At 30.4% G+C, this 21,568-nt stretch overlaps 1 protein-coding gene across 2 annotated transcripts in view; it reads left to right on the top strand.

Moving 5' to 3' along the window:
- LOC112598787 (teneurin-m) overlaps window positions 1-21,568 on the top strand; it is a 66,046-nt gene that overhangs the window by 26,460 nt on the left and 18,018 nt on the right. For both annotated transcript variants that reach the window (XM_025345400.1, XM_025345401.1), the window contains exon 2: window positions 6,754-7,029. In XM_025345400.1, coding sequence (XP_025201185.1) covers window positions 6,754-7,029 — 276 coding nt within the window. The remainder of the gene's footprint in view (window positions 1-6,753; window positions 7,030-21,568) is intronic.

Genomic DNA, 21,568 nt, shown 5'->3' with positions numbered 1-21,568 from the left:
AAAATCAAACTTTTCTCATTACCGAGCGTTTTAACTTTGTTAAGCTGTCGGAGAGGCGAGCGGCGCAGATAATAATAATAATAATAATAATAATAATAATAATGATAATAATAATAAAAAAGTGTCACCCTTTAGACCAATTTTTTTAAACGTCATCGTAACTGTGAAAATCACAATTTAATGATTTAATGATTCTTTTTTTTAACTTTCTATAATATGTGGTTTATTTATTTGAAAATGTTCTAAAATGTTGTCCATTATAATTTAATCATATTTGGAATAATGTTATATTTATATAAAGGTAAAAATAATATAAATGAACTCTTTAAAAAAATATTTCTCGACACTATTAATAAAAATAAGGATAATGATGATGATGATGATAATAATAATAATAATAATAATAATAAAACACTTTAGAATTGTAATTAAAATGTAGTAATATTGGAAAATAATACATTTTTACTCGTTTATAATTTTTCTCAGTCATTAATGATTCGATAAGAATTAAAAAAAAAAAACACTTTTCAATGTGTTGATGATGTTGTATTTCATAATTTTATGTTTCAAAAGTATCTAAAATGTTATTTGATAAAAAAACTATGGTTAAAAATATATTATGTTTAATAAGTAATTACTGTAAAAAAATACATTGCATTACATCGTATAAATTATCAACCGTGGATGAAAAATGGATGGTGAAAAAATATCATGGCGTCGTAGTCATACATGGATGATTTGCATTCTCCAGTACTTCTTTTATACTTCCGTTACACATTATAGTGAATAGTTATAATATTGTGTTCAAAAATATTGTTTATCTTTTATTTCAATCATAACTGGAACATTTTATTTGAGGTGGTCTACTATTAAATATTCGTTTCTTTTTAAATAAACTCTACCGCCGTAGTTATTAATACTATATTTACTATTATTCTTAGTAGTAGCACTAAATGTAGCGGTAATTGCACTTTATTTACTCCGTATCTAATTACATTATGAAAATCTATATGTATAATAACGCTTTCCCAAATGTTTTGCGGTTACCTAGCACCCTCGATGCACTTCATTCTCCCTTCAACTAGCAAAACATAAAATTATGATCACGTTTAATTATGATTCACGAGTGTTATTTCAGGCAAAAACCCTCCAATGAAATTGTGGGAAAATGGGCCAGGCGATTTTTACATCAATTAAACGACGGTCCCTCGCTGTCGTAACTAATGGACCCGCCGAGAGTGTGATCCATGAAAGCCATCTACTATGGAGGTCTGTTTGGTGCTAGTAGGAAGGGGAAAAAGATAATATATATAAAAGTACAAGGTCGTCTTAACGATTTGTTTGACAAACGAGCGGGGAACGGTTTTTAAGATTATTTAATCTTAAATATAGAATTCACTGCTGCGCTTATGAAAGGAGGAGAAGGAGGGGTGGAGAATGAGAATGAGAGCGATTCGGTGGAGTTGTTATCATCTTGTCCCCCACGTTTAATTATAAAATCATTATCATCCACCCGGTATACACCATTAAAATCTGTCACGGGAGGTTTGAATATTGTAAAGTGTTTTTTTTCCATGAAAAATAATATTAATGAACGAAGTACAGAAGGGGAATATATTATTATAACTGCTTAGTCCGGTTGAAACAAAAGACTAGGTCGGTACTGAAATTCAACACTCTAATATATTTTTTGGCTTGTCGACTAATCGGTTTAAATCGGTTTTATTTGATGGAGTTGTATTACACCGCGGCGAAGATTCTCTCGCATCGCTGGCTATACTGGTCGTTCTCAAGGACTCAGTGGAAATATGTGATTTCTCATTTTTCATAGAAATGAAATAAAACTGATTTTGATTTTATGAAATCGAACGCTATTGCATTGTAATAACCTATTTTAGTTTAGATTAAAATAATTTAAATCAAAATTGTTGAATGAAAATCGAATATAACTAACAAACCAAATATAGTATTATTATAAATAATATGAAAATTATTAAATTAAGATAAATAATAATCGTTATAAATTTAAAAAATTCGTATCTTGAAAATATTTAATATCGTATTTATATTAAAAAGTTAAAATTATGTAAGGTGCGTAGTAATATTCTGTTGCCTGGTTTTCTTTATTATTTATTAGATCGACTTCTCAGATTACTTACTGAATAAAACGATACCGAATATATAATATTGTACTAGTAGGTAGTATTTTTATTTTTTTTCATGGTTTTTTTTAAAATATATGCATTATGTTGAGTATAGTTCTTTATATATTACAATATTCTAGCGAATAGAAAAATATTTTAAGCTGACAAACAAAAACATCATTATTTCTGTATATTTAATAAATAACTAGACATATAACGCAACAACAATAATAATAATAATAATTTGAAGTAAGATAAGTTTTTATTTAATTCCATGATGAGTTATCGTGTTAGATTTAAAATTATTAATGAAAAAAAAAAATTGAAAGTTAAATTATAGTTTATTGGTAGTGGTTGGAGGAACAAACTAAGTGATGAATTCTATATTGTATGGTTTTTAAGAATTTAAACCTACACGATAATACTACGGAATCCCTAACAGTGGTATTCCCTCATTTTTAAAATTATATTTGTAAAGAGGGAATATAACGTATATGTATACACAATGAAATGACCCAATGAATGATGGGGTTCCTGGAATATTACTAAGTCACAAGGACATCAATCTTATAAGGGACGTTGGTATGTGTCTTCGGACAAACTAAAATTACATGCTATAATATAAAAAATATATATATTTAATATTAGAGAAATATTTTTTATTCTTTATATTTGAATAAGTCATATTCTTAATATATTGCATATTGAATTTTGTATTTTTTAATACAATTTATCATATATTATTTTTATTAAATTAAATAAGAGCTTAAATTAATTTAAAAATGTTTACATAATCAATGCTTTATCAGCTGTAAATAAAGAAACATAGGTAAAAAATAATAATCAGGAATATGATTGATTTTTTTTGTAACTATGATAATACAATAGAATACATGACAATCAGTGTTTCAATGACAAAAATAAAATTGGATACCATTGTGTATTACATGGATAATCAGAATAAGTTAACTTGCTATAGGCTATAATAATAATAATAATAATAATAATAATAATATAATTAAATAATTAATGTTTAATAAGATTCATTTCAATCAGAAAAATGTATTTCTTGCATATTCATTGCCATCGCTACATCTTATCAAAAGTTGATGTTTAAAACAATTTATAAATTACTAGTTATAAAATTTATACTTAACTGACGTTTTAGTTATATAATATAATATTGAAATTCTGGAATTTAGAATATATTTGATTGATATTAAATCTCGATAGAAACATATAAAATAGACCGAAATATGGTTATTCTTTTCAACTATAATATAGAATATTATACACGCTAATTTGACATATTTGTATATAGAATATAAGATGACATACGTTGGGAAAAGGGCACAGTTATAGTGACTTTGTAAATGTCACCCTTGGGATGGTTGACGGGCAATCAAAACACATACCTCCGGCCATTCACGGGTTACCGTCCGAAATCAACCCTTTTTGATTAGTGCTTCCTGACCAGGAGGTGGTTTATCGCACTTATACAGCGCTATTCACCCTGTCCACAGCACTACAGCTCGTCTTTTAGCCATTCAAAATTAACAAACCCCCGGGAGTCCACTTTCCGAGGATTAGTTGTTCGAGCGTAAATCTTGCGACACACGAATTTACAACGTACACTGACTTCGTGGATAAACATTTCATTTACGAGATCTTTTCTGTGCTCAGTAAATTTATACCTTTTAAATGCATTTATAAACTATTATTATTTAGTCATATTTATTTTTTTTTTGTGGTCACTGCAAGCTATAAAATCGATTACACAAGGTCGTGTAATGAAACTCAAATTTTTTTTGACAAAGACGTATGATAATCACCAAAATACGAGCTTGGCTTATTACAAAAGAAAAAAATACTGTTGGGGAGGCGTCTTCCTGGATTTGAAAAATGAACGTACCCCTTCATTTTTATTTCTTATTTTTTTCCACCGTCAGCTCTGAGTTATTGCAAATGCAATATGAATTTGAAGATTTCAAGTGGCTTTTATAATAAAAGTTTCTTTTTTCCATCATCGTTTTTCGTGTACAAAACCCTTCCACTTAGCGCTTATATTATCTTTAGACAATATTGTTCATATTTCCAATACATAGCTTTGTTTGATACATTCATGCAAGTTAAAAAACTAAAAAAAGATGATTTAAATAAATAAATCGATAAATTATATTTAACTGTCAGTGGATTTTTCAAATGTTGTAATAATAATAATTAACAATATGATAGATTGTATCATTTTATCGCATGTAGGTATTAAGTATATTGCGTTTATATACTTGATTAGTTTACTGATGCGCTCATATGATACATCATTTAAGTTAACAACAGACTAATAGAGATTATAAATATATTGGTTGAGTAGTAAAATAACTAAACACATATATTCCAATATTCGTGAACACATAGGGTATTTTGGACTTATTTTAATTACCAAGTAAGCGTACCATCTTTTATTAAAATAAAAATATATTTTGGTGAAATAACTTGACGTACAAAATGTATTATTAGGTTCTACTATTCATTATAACAATTATTATTCCTAACAAATTACCGTTACAATATAAATAATAATATTTGCTTTGTTTGACCGAATAATGAATTAAACATGAATCAAAAAGGGTGTATTGAAGTCGTATTTGCATTTTGATGAATAAAGCAAATTTTCTTTATTTTAAAATCCCATTTATCCGCAAAGTGCAGAAACAAAAACCACTCACTTTTAGCCTTATGAGTGCTCAAAAATACAATAACAATGTAATAATATGAAACGTTGAATTTTCGATTGTCGTTTTTAATAGAAAATGAAGACTTGTAATAATAATGGGTAACGCAAAACAGACAAGTGGCTGTTAGAGAACTTAACATGGACCGAGGGGTCATAGAATGTTCCTCCATCGCATGTTTGTTTTTCAAGTAACTATAAGGGTAAACAACATTGGTCCCGGCGTTAAAAGCCTCGAGTCGTCGTTGTGTTTAAACGTTTTTTCGAGGCAACAAACATGAGATATTGCTCGGGTCACTAATTCTTGTTCCGGGCCTTTTATTCAGTAATAGACGAGAAATGCACCGCTGACAATGTCCCGTTCATTTCCTCACAATATATAACCCACCCTCTCTAGACCAAATATATGTGTATGTATGTATGTATATATATTTATTCTCTCATTGGCAACGATGGAGGAAAAGGGTTAGAATAGTCAGAAAATAAATAACAGCTGTACACGTTATTAGAAACAGTAAAGTGTGAGGCAAAATTCCATCGTATTCTACAGAAGAAAATCCCTTTTATTATTTTCCATGCATTTAAATTAAACTGTTTTCACCCAGAAAACTACATTTTTCTCACACCATAGGCTTATCAAGTAATAGTAAGCTCCTGTTGATATTTTACAACCCCCTTACTTGTGTAAAAGCTTCTGTAGAGCTACACATAAACAACTGTGTTTATGGCATGAAGGTTAAAGTGTTCTCCATTTTTTTTTTTTAAAGTGATCGTTAATCAAATCATACAAGAAATGCCATGTTAAACAAAAATTATTTAAGTAACTAAAATTATGTAACGGTATTTAAAAAGAAAAAAATTCTATCTAGAAGTTGTTTTGAAATTATGTTAAAAGTTAATATTTTTCCTCGTTAAAACATCTATAGTTTTAATTTTAAAACAACCAAACAAAACTGTCATGTTGATTTATTTTATTATTATTTGTTTGCAAGTTATTAGTTTTTAAAAAATGAAAACGAAAGTATATATATTATATTAATATTAAAAGAAAGGCATATTGTATACTGTAGGGTGAACCATAACATTGAAGGGTTTTTTTTATTATTTATTATTAATAATATCTACAAAACAAACGTCGGACGGTCGGGTTCCGCAGTATTGCACACAACCGTCCATTTCGTAATTAAAGGAAGCAGGTCGGTCTCGTACTGCATTGATCACTTGCTACACGAACCCATTTGCCAATTATCGTGATTGAGTTCTCTGGTAAACGGGCGGAGCCCTTTTAGATTGCAACCACTATTATACATATAACAACAACCACAATAACAACAGTAATAATAGTAATAAAGTAGGTATATCGTTTAAGGATGCTGCACGACTATCGTATTAACTGATACAATGTACTTTTATCTGGCCAGTTCTTAAGTTTGATGATAAAAGAAAAGCTTCTTGGAAAAGTATATGATGATTATGTATACATTGTATCGTCACTAGTTATCCCAACTTCATTTCATGTTAAAAAAAAAAAAAAAAACTGTTCTTGATCCCGCGGCTTAGAGTTGGTCAAACTCGCTATTATTTCCTTTATTTTAATGCATATAGGTTATATTTATTGAATCGAATCGATACAAACTTAATTAGGTGTTTTAATCAGGAATATTATACTATAGAAATATTCGTCGAAGCGTAATAAAGAATGCACCATAATATTGTATAATTAATCGAAAAAGGTAACATTTTTGTTCTTAACTCGAAAAGTATGGTGCTGAGTTTAGACTTAACACAATCGTCTTGTGATGCAGTACTTTATTATTGGTATTTTTTTATTTATTTATTTATTTTTTTTTTTGATTAAAAATGTGACTTTTTTTGCAGGAAAAGCGAACCGAGCGTACCAACCGTACCAGCACCGCGGTGATAGCAGTGACGGGGAATGTGACGAAGACACTGCCGAGTTCCAGCCTAATCGTCATCAACACAGCTTACAGCATCAGTATCATCGGCACCGTAGGCCAAACCACACATACCAGCAACCCGGTGCTTTGCTCAATACCGACACCAGCGGAACGTCAGGAAACTGTTCGGACGCGACACTCACGGATTCGGAACTAGCGTTCACCAGGGACGCGACTTTACAACTGCACGACGGCGGTAAGAGCTACATTTTTGTTTCAGTTTCAGAGCCATAAGTTGTAGTTATCTAACATTCAATCGGTCCCACTGGACCAGCGATTCACAAATCAGTATGAATCATTTCCCGGGTTGGAAACAATCGCGTTCCTTCGAAACCATTTACGTTCAAAATAACAACGGAGTTTTTCCAACGTTTCGGATACGATAATATTTTAAATTTCAAACTTAATATCAATATTTATATGACTAAATATATTATTGTGGCATAATAATATGACAAGAGTCTCCATAATTTATGTAAATTAAACCAGCAAACTTTTAAGCTTTTGACATAAAAATATTTATTTTTTTTGGATTCTTTGCCGTGAAATATCCATGTATATAATAAAAAAGCTATACAAGGTGCGACGTCTGCTTTAAATTTTGTAAATTGTTTTGTTTTTAGTTTTTACCTACATTTTTCAAACCGAATTTGACGCGTAGATAATTTTGAATAATATCTAGTGCACACTGCATACTTTTTCATTTATATGTCCTTTATACTGCTAGTATTTTTGTGGTGTTGTTGGATTTTTCTTATTTTTTTCAACGAATAATGGTCGTTTTTCAAAATTAGCGACTACCGTTGTCCCTGCCAAACAATGAGCCAATAAGATTTATTTGCGTTTAAGAGTCGTGACGAAAATAGTGGGTAAATGGAGAGCATCCCCCTTGAGACTACTCTGAAATGGTAAAAGAAACAGGAAAAACCTAACCTCGAGAATATCCAAACACACTTGTTATCAAAACAAATTGTTCCACCATTATGGCTACGAATAATAAGACATTTATTACAATTTGCTCACAGTTAATTTTTGTTATGTCGTGCTTATTTGTCATTACTGTAGTCCAGAAAACGTTATTATTACCATTATTGTTATAAAATAATATTATGTAATACAATGTCGTTGAATGTGCAAATATTTTTATTTTGATTGGTGATTTTTAAATGGTTTGGTTCATTTTTATCGTATAACTATAACTACACTGTGCAAATTGAAATAAGTGGACAAAGTAAACCATCAATCAATTCAATATTGTATATTATTATACATATTGTACACGTATATGTATGCGTGTTGTTCATTAGGTAATTATAATTATTCTGTGGTGCTTTTAGAACGTTTTATACATTGAGCCTTCGATGGAAAATATCCAATACGCTTTTAACATGATTAACGATCAGATAGGGATGTTATTATAACATGGTTTGTGGAGGGGGTGGTAAGAAAATGCATAATGCTAATACGAAATACAACTATATTGTATAGTAATAAACAACGTGCCTCTACCAGTAACTATGGCGGGGTAGAATATTGTGTTTGACCGGCGTCCATCAATTAGGGGAAATTGATATAAGCGCTTGCGTCGTTCGTATTATTCCATTGGGCACCATGTGTATATTCGTTATGGTGTAATACATTAGATATGATAACTGGAAATATCCGATGCCGATCGGTATTGTGTGTTGGTGTGTGGACTGATGGTAGGGATAGGTAAAAGGGAACGGTCGACCAACCAATGAAGCAAATCAGGTAGATTAAATTATTGTATGATATGTTAATATAATATCGTTAAAAAGCCTCTAGTCAACAAACACGAGTAGATTTAATACGATTTAATAATAATAATAATAATATGTATGTTGTATATACATATGGAAAGGTACTGCGTACGCTAAGTATATCACCATCTGGAAAATTAATTAAAACTGCTTAAAGTTTAACCTAATCACACTGACTCGATTGTCGAAAATGATACAATTCTAACGTTTAATTATTTATTCCTCGATAATGTAATAATATGTTTAAAATTTACATCAAGGTTAAATATGTTGTTTCATAATTTATTTTTGACAAGACGTTTTCCGCTTCCATCGAGATATAGATTAAATAATAAAAGCATTCAACTGATCAGCACTTAAAAATAAAATTTATCATTTTAATAGTAGATTTAGTTGTATAATAAACCATAAAAATTGTATATTTTTTGCTTACACAGAAGTATAACATTTTTGTGTAAATAAAAACATTGTATTTCATTCAATGTACAAGTACTTAACGAATCCCCTTTATTTCTTTTCGTGATTAATAATTATAAAGTTACCATAATATTTTTATTATTATTTAAAATATATTTAAACCTAATCTTATAGTTTTTAATTAAATTGTCCTCCTCATAAATACTAAATTGTAAAATGTAAGTATTCTATAATTTTGTGTAGTTATAATTAAGAAATATCAATAACTGAATATTATAATTTTAATTTATCTAATTTTACAGTTAATTTAATAATATCCATGAAAATTAATTATTATGAATAGATTTAATATTTATGTAATACGTAAAATATAATTTTCCATAAATTTGTTCTACATTAATATTATTAGTATCCACATAATAGACTCAATACACATACATAGTATTTTGATTTTTCCCAAGAAGTTATTTGTTAAACTTATTATTTTTTCGAATGGATATTAATGATTAACTTTTAAAGTTCATGGCTAACAAATAGCGGCTGTCCATTCGGACATTTTTATTGCGTAATCTCTCGTTGTTTGTTTTTCTTTAGAAAAGTTTTTATCCCCTTTTCTTTATAATTTCTTCACAGGCGAGTAAATTCTGTTCTCTTACCCGTTGATATTAATATCATTATAATTTAATGTTTTCCGCGTAAACTCATTCAATACACAACAATTGTTGTATGTGTTTATTTATCATTGCATTTCGTTTGCCCTATGATAATAATTTAATGAAAATTAATGAGGAAATATGCTGAAAAATTAGCATACAAATATATTAGCTGAACACGGCAAACGAATTGAATATAGATTTATAAGTATCTGGTTATTGTGAAAAGTTCTGTAAAACTTTAGATGTTGTTTATATAACATAGTAGTTATCTTTAATTTTAAAACTAAACATCTCAGTTTAATTCTATGTTGAACTCATCAAAAAACATTACCCGAACTATATGGTGTAATAGCTTAAATTGTGAAAATATAATGTGTCTACATTTATTATAATACGATATATCCGTGTAAAATAAGATAATAAAAATATGATGACCAATTACTTCAATTACTTCAATTGGCTCAATAGTCTGCACTAATAATTTAATGTCACATCATTATTGGTTAAAGAAAGCGTATTAAATACTAAAGTACCTACTTCTCTTATTTTATTTCACGAAATTACGTTCCGAAGGGTAAGTGCATTTAATTAATGTTTAGTATACATGCATATAGATACAAATTAAATACAATAGCTAAAAATAGTTAGTATAGTCTGTATATTAGATTTTATAGTTTTATAGTTAAATATAATTTATTTTATTTTTAGGTCAAAGACATAGGGTGAATTTGTTTAAAAACCATATTATATTAACGCCTATATGAATATATTATAATATATTATATTTTATATTAAGTATCTATGTATAAATTGTTATAAATTGTATTTATAATTATATTTTATCAACGATAATAATTAAGAGGTAAATTGAAAAACGTTAAAATCGTATAAATTGTATAAAAAATTACTAAAAAGAAGTTCCTAGTTAAATTTTATTCAAAAGCTTTTATGCTAAACCAATAGTTTTACGTTATTAGACAGTGATTTAAACACGAAAGAAATAATACAGATATAATTTAAAATCAATTATCAGTGGTTGATGCTGTTGGTTGTAATGAAAAATGAAATGTGTGACTATTGAAAAGTTTATCTTAGGCGTAATATACTTTATGGTGTACTTTTTTTGAATTTTTTTGACTTATTTGTTTATTTATGAATTTATTAAAAAACGCAAAAATAAATGATCATAATGTAGACAATTTGATTCTACCGCACAGTTGGAAAAAAAAATTAAGTTTACTTTTGGAAATGCAGTTCATAATATTTATTTCCAAAGTATAAAGAGTCAAGTCGGAATATAAAATTATTAAACATACTTAAACAAATATTTAAATGTCTACATTTCGTTATGAAATATTAGCCTCACTTCTGTTTGATATTATTATATGCACACAATATAATGAGACATATGATAATATTGTAAATAAATGGTAAATATCAGAGGGGTAAACTGGAATGGAACAATAAATATTTTGTTCATTTCCGGTTCAGTCAGCCAGCCCAAAAACGACAATTTAGGGGATTTAACACACGTTTGTTTTACGGTATTTAAAGTCATTCGTGTTTCAAAAATTTTAATGGCACTACCGACACGCGACCTGAAATTTCCAAAGTGTACCACGAAGCGTTTGGGCTGATGCACATGAAGATAGTAATCAATCTTTTTCTCGGTTTTAGCCTACAAGCATTATGTCTATCTTTTCTGTAAACAGCGACGAGTAAAAGAGGTTTTCCCTGATAGTAGTATCTATATACATTATACACTTATAATATAAATAAATATACAAAATGGAATACTATTTTTCACAAAAACGGTTTGCGGTAAGTGATGTATACGGAAAAATCTAAAACGTTATATTATGAAAAAAAAAAAAACGAGTACACAGCTTAATGGTTGTAAATCTATTGCGGATGTTGATAATCAAGTGATATATTGATTTTAGTCTAAATATTTTTGAAATGTTGGTGAAATAAAATTGAAGATTATTAGAAAAAAACATTTAATTTTTAACCTGTACATTTTTTTTTTCTTTATTATTATTAAATTAATTTAGGAAAAAAAATATGTATAGTAGCATAACTGAAGTTAAAAGTTAATATTTGATAAATATTGGCTTGAATTTATATCACTTTATTTTTATGAAAAGTTAAGTAATACTAAGTTTAATTTGATCTTGATACTCAAATTTATAATATTGTACTTTAGATTTTTAAAGAAGAATGCATTTTTCAATTTTGATTTCCAAGTAAATAAATCTTAATTTTATTATTTTTGTATTGGTATATAGTCTAATAAAAAGTTGGGGAAGTTCAAAAATTAATAATACTTCGTTTGCCGATATTCTGGAATTTACGTTTAGGGGAAAAATCATAGGGTTTTTTATAATTTATATTTAAAACTAAAATCCAATTATAAAATTGGAATGCACGCGACCACCGACAAATGAGCCATTGAACCGTGAATATTTATTTTATTAGCCCGGCTTCGATATTATTCCCTTCATATGGGCTTTTACGTAGATTATTGCGTTATACACCATACGATAGATTGGGGAGGGGGAATAGAAGTCGGTGGGCGTCTGTCACTTTGAGCTACGAGCTTATCTCGCGAGTTCAAAGCTCCGGAACTCTCTCGCCCTATCAATTTCACAGCACGTCCCCTATTAATTGGACCGGCGAATCGTCCATTATTGTGCGCAACCCCTTGCTCGATCCTTTCAAAAAGATTCATTACTCGAAGATTTTATCGCTGGGATTAATGCGCCGAGTTTATTTCATTTCACACAAGTTCGCACACACCCACACACACACGCATATACATAATGTCTTGATGTTCTCTATAGACGAGCACACGTCTTAACAAAGTTCTATCCGTTTCATGATAGTTTACAATTCATAATAATATTTATAATTATTTTTTTATAATTTTTAATATTATTATCGTCTGTCACCGCATGTCAAATCACGTAAACAGTAGACAATAAGGGCCGAGCGCAGACAGCCGTGAACGTTATTTGGTACACGATAGTGCAGAGCTTTTATCAAATATTTAGAATAATTAAAATCTTTTATCAACGATTATTTTAAATCTTTAAAGTATAGTTGGAAAAACAAAACATTTTTTGTCAAAAATATATAAATTTGTTTTCATAACATCTATTTTCCTGCATAGTATGAGCTCATAGCCGTAATATCATTCTCACGTACCGAACTAAGTTCTAACGTGAACTTGACCGGTTGGCATGATGCAGCTGTAGTGACGTTGTTACTATGGTTGTGCGTGACTAGTGGTATTGCGTGTCACGCGTGTTAAACGTCATAATTTTTAAAAGTCACGATCATTTCCGGTGTGGTTGATGCAAACATAGTTCTGTTTGGCCAGCTGTTTATAAGGGTACTGGGTATTTAATTGCTAGTTTACTTGATAGAGGGGTGTGTTTTGTGTTATCTAAGTCTCTGGGATTGTCACTGTTTATTATTTGTGCTACATATAAGTCAAATTAGAGGTTTTTGCATATTAATTACTTGACAAATCGATACTTCCGCTTTATATTTAAATTGAGGCAATTTTTACTAATAATAAGTACTTGTATCTGTGTATAATATAATAATAGACATATATATATATATTGCGTTTAATATTTAAAAATGTTGGATGTTTCATTTATACAATTTCATATGTAGTGATGTATTTTGTATAGTATATAAAAAGGGGGATATAAATATATTTATGAACTATTTGGATTTATACCACATAAGTTAATAGTCGAGAGTTTGTCATTTTAGACCAAAAGGGGGCTTGTAGTACCTTCTAAAAAATAATACTCAATATACCAAATCATTCATAAAAACGAACTTAACCATAAACCACAGCCAATATTGGGGTCCATATATTTTCAAACTTAAGTAAATTGCTTCTGTGTATTTCTTGCATAAATATATTAGTAAAGCAAAAATATTGAATCCACGAATGTTAGATATGTTCGTGTCTCCATTACATAGAAATATAGAAATAGAATATATAAGTATATGTCATAAATAAGATAGTTCCACTTAAGTGATTTGTTTTGTAGTCAAGAGTTAAAGATAATAACTAAACTTAGATTAGGTTTAAACTATTTTGATGTGCATCATATATCATGAAATTTTATGGTAAAAATTTCATCATGTTCAAAATCATCGATTTGTTATTAAATATTTTGTTTTTTATTGCATAAAATAATATCCGTACAGGCGTATGGTAGGTACCTGTCAGTAATGTTGCTATAATTGAATGTCAATAATTATAGAAATTATAATATGGTTAATTTAATATGTTTTTACAAATGTGGGACATATATCAGTTTAGAAGAAAAAAATGTAAATAAGATTAATAAAATATGACATAAAATTTGATTAGAAATAATTTAGTTTTACAATTTTGGTGAAAATAGTAGGCGTTCGTGTTTTGGATTTCAACGAATTTACGTTTTATACTGTCTTAGTCTTTACAATAATTTATATTTTTACTCCGTTTATACGTTTTACATACATATTATTTATATATACATGTACACATTGTTTCGTAAAAGTTAAAAAATAAAATTGTAAAATGTTGACGACTTTAAAGTTACATGTGGGAAAAACGAAAAGTTTTTAGCAGATGGTTCTTACTCGTGGGCTTGACACGAAAGAAGCATTTGCTAGATATTTGATGTAACTATCTAAAGTTCTAATTTTCTTTTTCTTCTATAACCCACTCGAGTTTTTACATCAGAAAACGTTAACTCACGCAATACATACAATATGTGCGTTTATATTTAGGATTCGGAGTTTTCAAAGCCCAAGGGTCCTTAATTAAACGCCGTGGCTCATTAATCCGGTCACTAAACCTTATTGGCCTCTTAATAACAGAGGGCGCCTGAAACAGTGTATTTGTACTTGCGTGTGTATGTGAGTGTGGAAGAGAGGGCGTAAAACAGGTAGGCTACTAAGTTTAAACAATGTTGTTACTAATTATATACATCAGAGAGGAGGAGTTTTTCTGTGGACAATATGGTTTTGTTGAAATACCATTGATTTTTTTAAAATTTTGCATAATTTTTTTAAACTCAAAGTCTCTTAAAAAAACAAAATAAAAACAATATTATAATTAAAAAGTCCGAATCATTACCTTATAAATATATAAATTTGCGAGAAACCGTAATGATTTTAGTGGCTTTACAAGTAGTTTTTATACTTCTTATCTAATTGGTTAAAAATAAAACTATGAATTTTTAATTTTGGTGCTGACATTAATACCAAATTGAGCATTTATTCACATTGGTCATGTACCTATGTATAATATATGAATAAATCAATATTCACATGTTATAATATGAAAGGTTAAAATATTTTGTAATATTTTCCAACACAGTTTTCATTATTAATATAAAGCAGTGCAATGATTGGTGTTAAAGTTGTAACAGTTAATGCTAATTCACAATTTTTTAACGACGTTATGTTTATCGAAATATTATTTTATTGTATTATCATGTAAGTGATATGACTCATGTGAAACAATAATAACAATTTTGTATTATACTATTGTATAGATTTATGATACTCGATCAACTGAATTAAAAATAATAACTAATCGTTTTAAAAGGCGTAATTGATTAATTCAATGATGCACAGCGACGGCGATTACCATTGAAATAGATTAGACAGATTAGTTTTCAAACCAATGATCTGCTTAAAACAGAATTTGAAAGATAGGAGAAAAAAAGCTAAAAAATCAGATAAAAAATTGTACCTATGACCCTCTACACACTTTCGATCAAGCCACAGCTCTATAATAACATTTAAAATTTGGTTGATATATATGCACTTAGTCAGATTGTCATTTAATTGGCACTTTTGCATAACAAGTATATTATACATGTATATTATTTTATAGGTATGTATTATTTTATATCACCTAACTACGTCCCGGAACTGTATGGAACGCTCAAATTCGTATATTACAAAGCTCGGTCAGCCGATTATTCAAAAGCCCTAATCACTCTTTACCCCTCCGATACAAAATGCTGGCGCTCAAACACACATACAAATTATACACGCTCACGAGTGGAAATGCTGACACTGATCCCGAGTCTGTGGGAGTGTGCAAGTTCAGCATTGCACCGGTGTGTGGGTGTCATGGTCCGGTGAATCGGGGATCGTTATTTATACGCATAGTTATTGCACACACTCACACACACGCTGATAATTCGCAATGATATAATGTACATTTAAAACCGTATATGTGCTACAGAGTATATACGTCATTATACATACATACATACATACATTTATATATATATATATATATTATATTATATTCCCGTGCGCTCGCTATGTTATACGAACTAATTTACTGTTTTTTCGTATAACGATGCGTATATGTACTTGCACGCCACCTATTATAATGTATTATGAATCATCGTCGTTCTTCCCGCTGCCTCTCTCGTAAATTTTTTTCACGCCAATATTTTATCCGTTTACATCACTTCTACAGGTCTCTGGGATTATATATTACATACAAAAAAAAAAAAAAGTTAATTCACTATCACGGTTACACGAAGTATTGCCGTGTACGGCGTAATACAGCTGATGTACTCTTCCGCTAGTTTTTATCAGACCTATAATCCTAGGATACTCACTAAATTTGTATTTTGATCACTATACATTTATTTGGAATTATAATTCTATGCACACATAACCGGTGTTTTCTCGCGTCGTAAACAGTAACGCTCTGGCACCACATTAAAATATTAAAATATTATAATCCACCATATCGACATTTAACTGCGGAAACACATCTGTGGGAGGGTAATACTATTATGATATAATATTTGTTATTATTATTATTTTGGGGGGCTGTTGTATTATTATTATTATTATTATTGCTGTATTATAAACACTACCACGTTTTAGGGTACGGAGCTTCTATCGCTGGCGTTAAAAACAACGTCTTGTTTACTCATCCGCCTGATTCGTTTAATATGATTCGATGCTCTGGACTGGGAGTCACAGTATGTACAGAGGGATGAGACGTGTTTCTCTTCCTTAAGCTACTCCCCCACACACTTCTCACAACCAATATTGTACCCTATTCCGCCAGGGGTGCCTTTGCATTGTTGTTTCGTCGGGTCGGTGGCTGGCTGTTATCTCCGGCTGGCAGCCGCTATTTCCCTTGCCAACACAATCAAAGTACGCCTCGAAAGTGTATAGAGTTTTTTTTTTTACTCACCCCAAAAACATCAGCCTCGATAGTATCGCGTCATTGCTTCTGTCCATTTGAAATTGTTTTGTCACATCTCCCGAGTTTCACCGCCCTCGATAATAATAATATATTGTACATTTCGTATCTGTGTGACGTGTCCCTCTACGTTAATTGCTCTAACAAAATACCTGTCTACATAAACAATTAATGACGTGTAAATTACCGGGAGCATACATATTCGTGACCAGTGTGCCATTCATATCTGTTACTAATTTATATCGTATTAACGTTATGTATCTATAAAAATGATAAAATCATTATTACAGTAGTTTAAGTTTTTAATAAGCATGTATCACCAAAACGTTATGTTTGTATCTGTTGTTTTTTAAATCTAACATATTTAACAGAATTTGAAAACGAAATAGTTAAAAAAAGCGGTTTGATCTATTATTTAATGTAAAAATCTATGATATAGGTTGACCGAATTCCCAATTGTAAATAAAATAGCGGGAAAAATTAATTTTTACGAAAAAACCAACCCTTTGTTGTTCTTTCCTAGTCCCTCTCAAAGGACTGTTACCGCCACCATATAACGTGTTCATAAAAAGTGTTTCGTGCAGTGTATGAATATCTCGTATATGTACATGCGTATACCGGGGACCTATCCCACGCATGTTTATATGTATGTGTGTGTGTGTGTGTGTGTGTGTGTATATATATATATATATATATGCGTGAGTGTGTCTTCGAAGGGTCGGTGTGATTTATGAAACGTCTAATCGATTCCGGTCGTATACTCCAGGGTTTCGATTCGAAGCTTTAACGCGGTATAATGTGCGTATACGAGAACGGTGGTTCGATTTTCCAATGCTATTATTTTTTATTTTTTTTTTCGTTATTCCCTCCTACTCTCGGCTATATATAATATAATATATATATTTGTGTGTACATGTGTGTATATGAGTCTTGGTTACGCAGTCTGCAGATGATTAACAATATACGTCAACCGAGACAAATTCAAAACCGGAGCGTATAGAAGAGTCCTCCGTTCGGCAACCCCTTGTGAATTTTATAAAGGGTTGTTACTATGTATATTTCCACAATTCGTGTTTATGTGTGTGTGTATTTATATTTGTGTGTACACATTTGCTCACTCTGTATCTAACTCTCTATCAGCTCGTGTAGCATATATACGCACAGTAATTTGTTAATGGGTATAGTGCTCTTAATTTTCCCTCCATATCTGCTGATATTTAGACACTCCAAAACACACTGTTTGCGTTGGCACTGCATGACGTGTATTCGATGCTATTACCCCACCCCGCGGCAACTGCAGATCATCACGCACGTATATCCCTCCGTACACAGAGTGATACATTACGCGCGTAAACAAGGGTATTATTATATCTAATGTCATACAAATTTTAAAGATAATATAAAGTATCTTGTAAGTTGTAACAACCAAGATGAGACTATAAAAACATTTCGATACTTGTATAGTCGATGAAAATAAACTTTTCTAGATTTCATAAAATAAAATACATTTTAAGACTTGTCACATATAAGAGCGTATCATTGTTAGAATTTTTAAACTTTTATTTCTTTTAAATGGTTTTACAAACGCTCGTTATTAGAACTAGTTACCCTATACATTTTCGACGTTTATCGATGGTATACACCACGGTGTATAAATTTCATTTGCTTCTTTCGTGTTAGGCGTTACCGTTAATCAGTTCAATATTTATTATACATCTTACTTTAACCGTGTGTGAAGTACAGATATAATCGTTTTTATGAATAACAGTTTCTTTTTTAGCATTAAGAAATGGGTTAGCAAAATTTTTAATTTCGTTTCTTATTTTTATCATTGTTAGGAGCAAACTTTTTCGAAATAGATGGGTGGAGTCATTGAGTGGTGATTTTTTTTTTTTTTTTGACATGCAAGTCGTGAGAAGCGCTTTTAATATCCGACACACGTCACCAACGGGGGAAGAATAAACGCTGACGACAGACCCCGTGGGTCGTTATTATTGGCCCGGTGTCAAAATTTCAAACCATGGCAGTGTGGAATAGGTAAATACCGAAAGGTCAAACATAGCGCGAGTAACTCGGATGGCATTTTGAGAGGGTGACATTTGTGAGTGTACGTATAGTGGCAGAATGAAGAGAGGTTAAGGGAAGGTGCGTCATTAGAGAGCAAAGGCCGAGACTAGGACGTGATCGAGTTGTCAACGGTTTTCGGTCAAGTCGTTAAGACGGCGACTGAGTTCCACCCCTATCCACACCGTCCTTTTCTACTTCCTGTTTTCTACCCCTACACCTTTATCTATCCTTTTATAACCAGCTGGCCTAACGAACCGGCAACTGGACGACAAGAGCAAAATTCCCTTTGTAGGAATACATATACATACGCGCGGGCGCGTGAGCTACGCACACGTTAAAAAGAATAAACCGACACGACTCATTGGACAGTTGGTTCATTATGCAACAACAAAGCAATTTTTTCTTTTTTAAAATATTTCTTCTCCTTTCTCTTTGTTGAACTTTTATAAAATCTGTATTAAGAAATTTCATCATTAAAATAATGATGAAAACAATGGACATACGATTATTTCTGTAACGAGGTAAAATTATCGAAAAGTAACTTTTAAATATTAGTATTATATCTTTAAATCATAATAAATTTGAATAATTTTGTTTAAAAATGAATTGTTTTCATTGTTTGCTTATTATATTTTTTGCATATTATTTAGGATGATACTGATGAAAGTAATTACTAATTTCAGCAGTATATTTTAATCGTAACATGTTTATAGTGAACCACGTGTTCATGCACTGATTGAGACAAAGTTTGTATTCCTGTGCTTTCTTTTCATTTAATACAAAACCAGATTGCGAGTATGCAAATACTTTGAGAAAGTAACCGGGCGTTTTCTTCTTAAGCACCTAACGCTCGAGGGTTATCATAGAGACGTGATGTGCATTATACGGGATTAACAAACGAAAGCGGAACGTGACATACCCAGATTGAATAAATGCAACTTAAAAAACAACCAAGCATAAAGTTTTCAACCAAATGTTGAGGCCCCAAAAAGCCTAAGTTCAACCAGCTTGAACGATACACACTATGTATTCTTGTCCTTTGTCCAGCACATTGTTTAAATCGGAAATAAATTGGAAAACTTTTAGCCATCGTGTACAAAGTATGACAAAAGAAGGCTGAAAACTTTTTTAATTCGTTTAAATTCGTCAACTGAAATTTTGAGACAAAAAATTGGATATGACAAACTTATGATCTTATTTTATACCTACTGAAATAAATCGTAAATACATTATACCGTGCAAATCGTATTACAAATAATTATAAGTACTTATTGATATTCTAAAAAATATAATAATTCACTTTAAAAATATAATGACGTATACTTCACTCGGAAGTCGATAATTTATTTCTATTATAAATATCTATATTATGTTCTTATTTATTATTAATGTTTAAAACTTAAAAAATCCTGTTGAAAAATATAAAATTGAAAATCAGAAATTTCATTCTATTGTATCGAGCTTTTTATAAAAACTTTTTAACAACTGGTATAGGTTTTATAGTGTTGTAAGTTGTAATCTACCCCTTTAATAACTATAGTATATTAATATGTTCTAGAGGGTTCAAAAAACGTAAAAAAGTTTCTTTTGCAAAAATTTTGCATGATACTAAATAAAAGTTGCACTAAAACTTAACTTCAGAATTTTAGCGATTGATGGTGTTCTATAATTACTGATAAAAGCAGTGTCATATTTACAATGTAGTATAGTATCTAATATCGTCGTCCCTTTTTCTTCTTTCTATTCGGTACTGAGTATTGTTATTGTTTCTTTTTTGGGTTTTATCACCCTTCTACGTTAAACAAAACCCGTATTTTATTAGCAAGCTTCAATTTATTTATGTATAGTTTTTTTTTTTAAATCCGATTGTTTAAGCCACCCCACATTCATCGTATACATTATCGTAGGAAAACTTCCCTGTCCTGTTGGAAACGATAATCTAAATGTGTTTCCCTGTGAATGTGACTCACACGTCACCGAACTCCTCTTTTTCTCTCGATTTCTATTTGACGGATCACTTAATACCACGTACGTTCCTTCCTCGTGTACATAGTAATCTTGTATATTATTCCAGTAAGGTCCTAATCTGATACGACACGCCGAGACAACGCGACGCCCGCCACTCCCCTTTTATAATACATATTATAGCGTACTATTTAATACTACCCTGGATAATGTCACTTATTCCGATTACAGACTTCACTCTTGTCGTCTTCAACCCCACTGTTTTAATCCTGCCGCGAGCTCACAGTATTACGCCCAGAATCAATTGCTATTTTGTGGTGGAGGAGAGTGGCGGTTGAAGGTGTCAAACGGGATTCGACTACTCGTTGTTATGTTGCTCGGTGGAAAGTTATCTCTAGGTTTTTGTTCGCTCCCCTTGTTCTCTTTTTTCTGTAGTTTCAACTCAGTTTCGTTGAATTATATAATATGATTTATAATGTTTTAATATTAATGGTGCGCACTGTGCGTATACAATTAATCTACACAAATTCTGAATTTTCATCAAAAAACCGTTTATTGTTTTTTATTTTTTTAAGTTTTTCAAACGAA

Source organism: Melanaphis sacchari, unplaced genomic scaffold (genome assembly GCF_002803265.2).
Source record: "Melanaphis sacchari strain LSU unplaced genomic scaffold, SCAv2.0 Contig4_pilon_pilon, whole genome shotgun sequence".
Lineage (NCBI taxonomy): Eukaryota > Metazoa > Arthropoda > Insecta > Hemiptera > Aphididae > Melanaphis > Melanaphis sacchari.
This window is presented reverse-complemented; position numbering and strand designations above follow the sequence as displayed.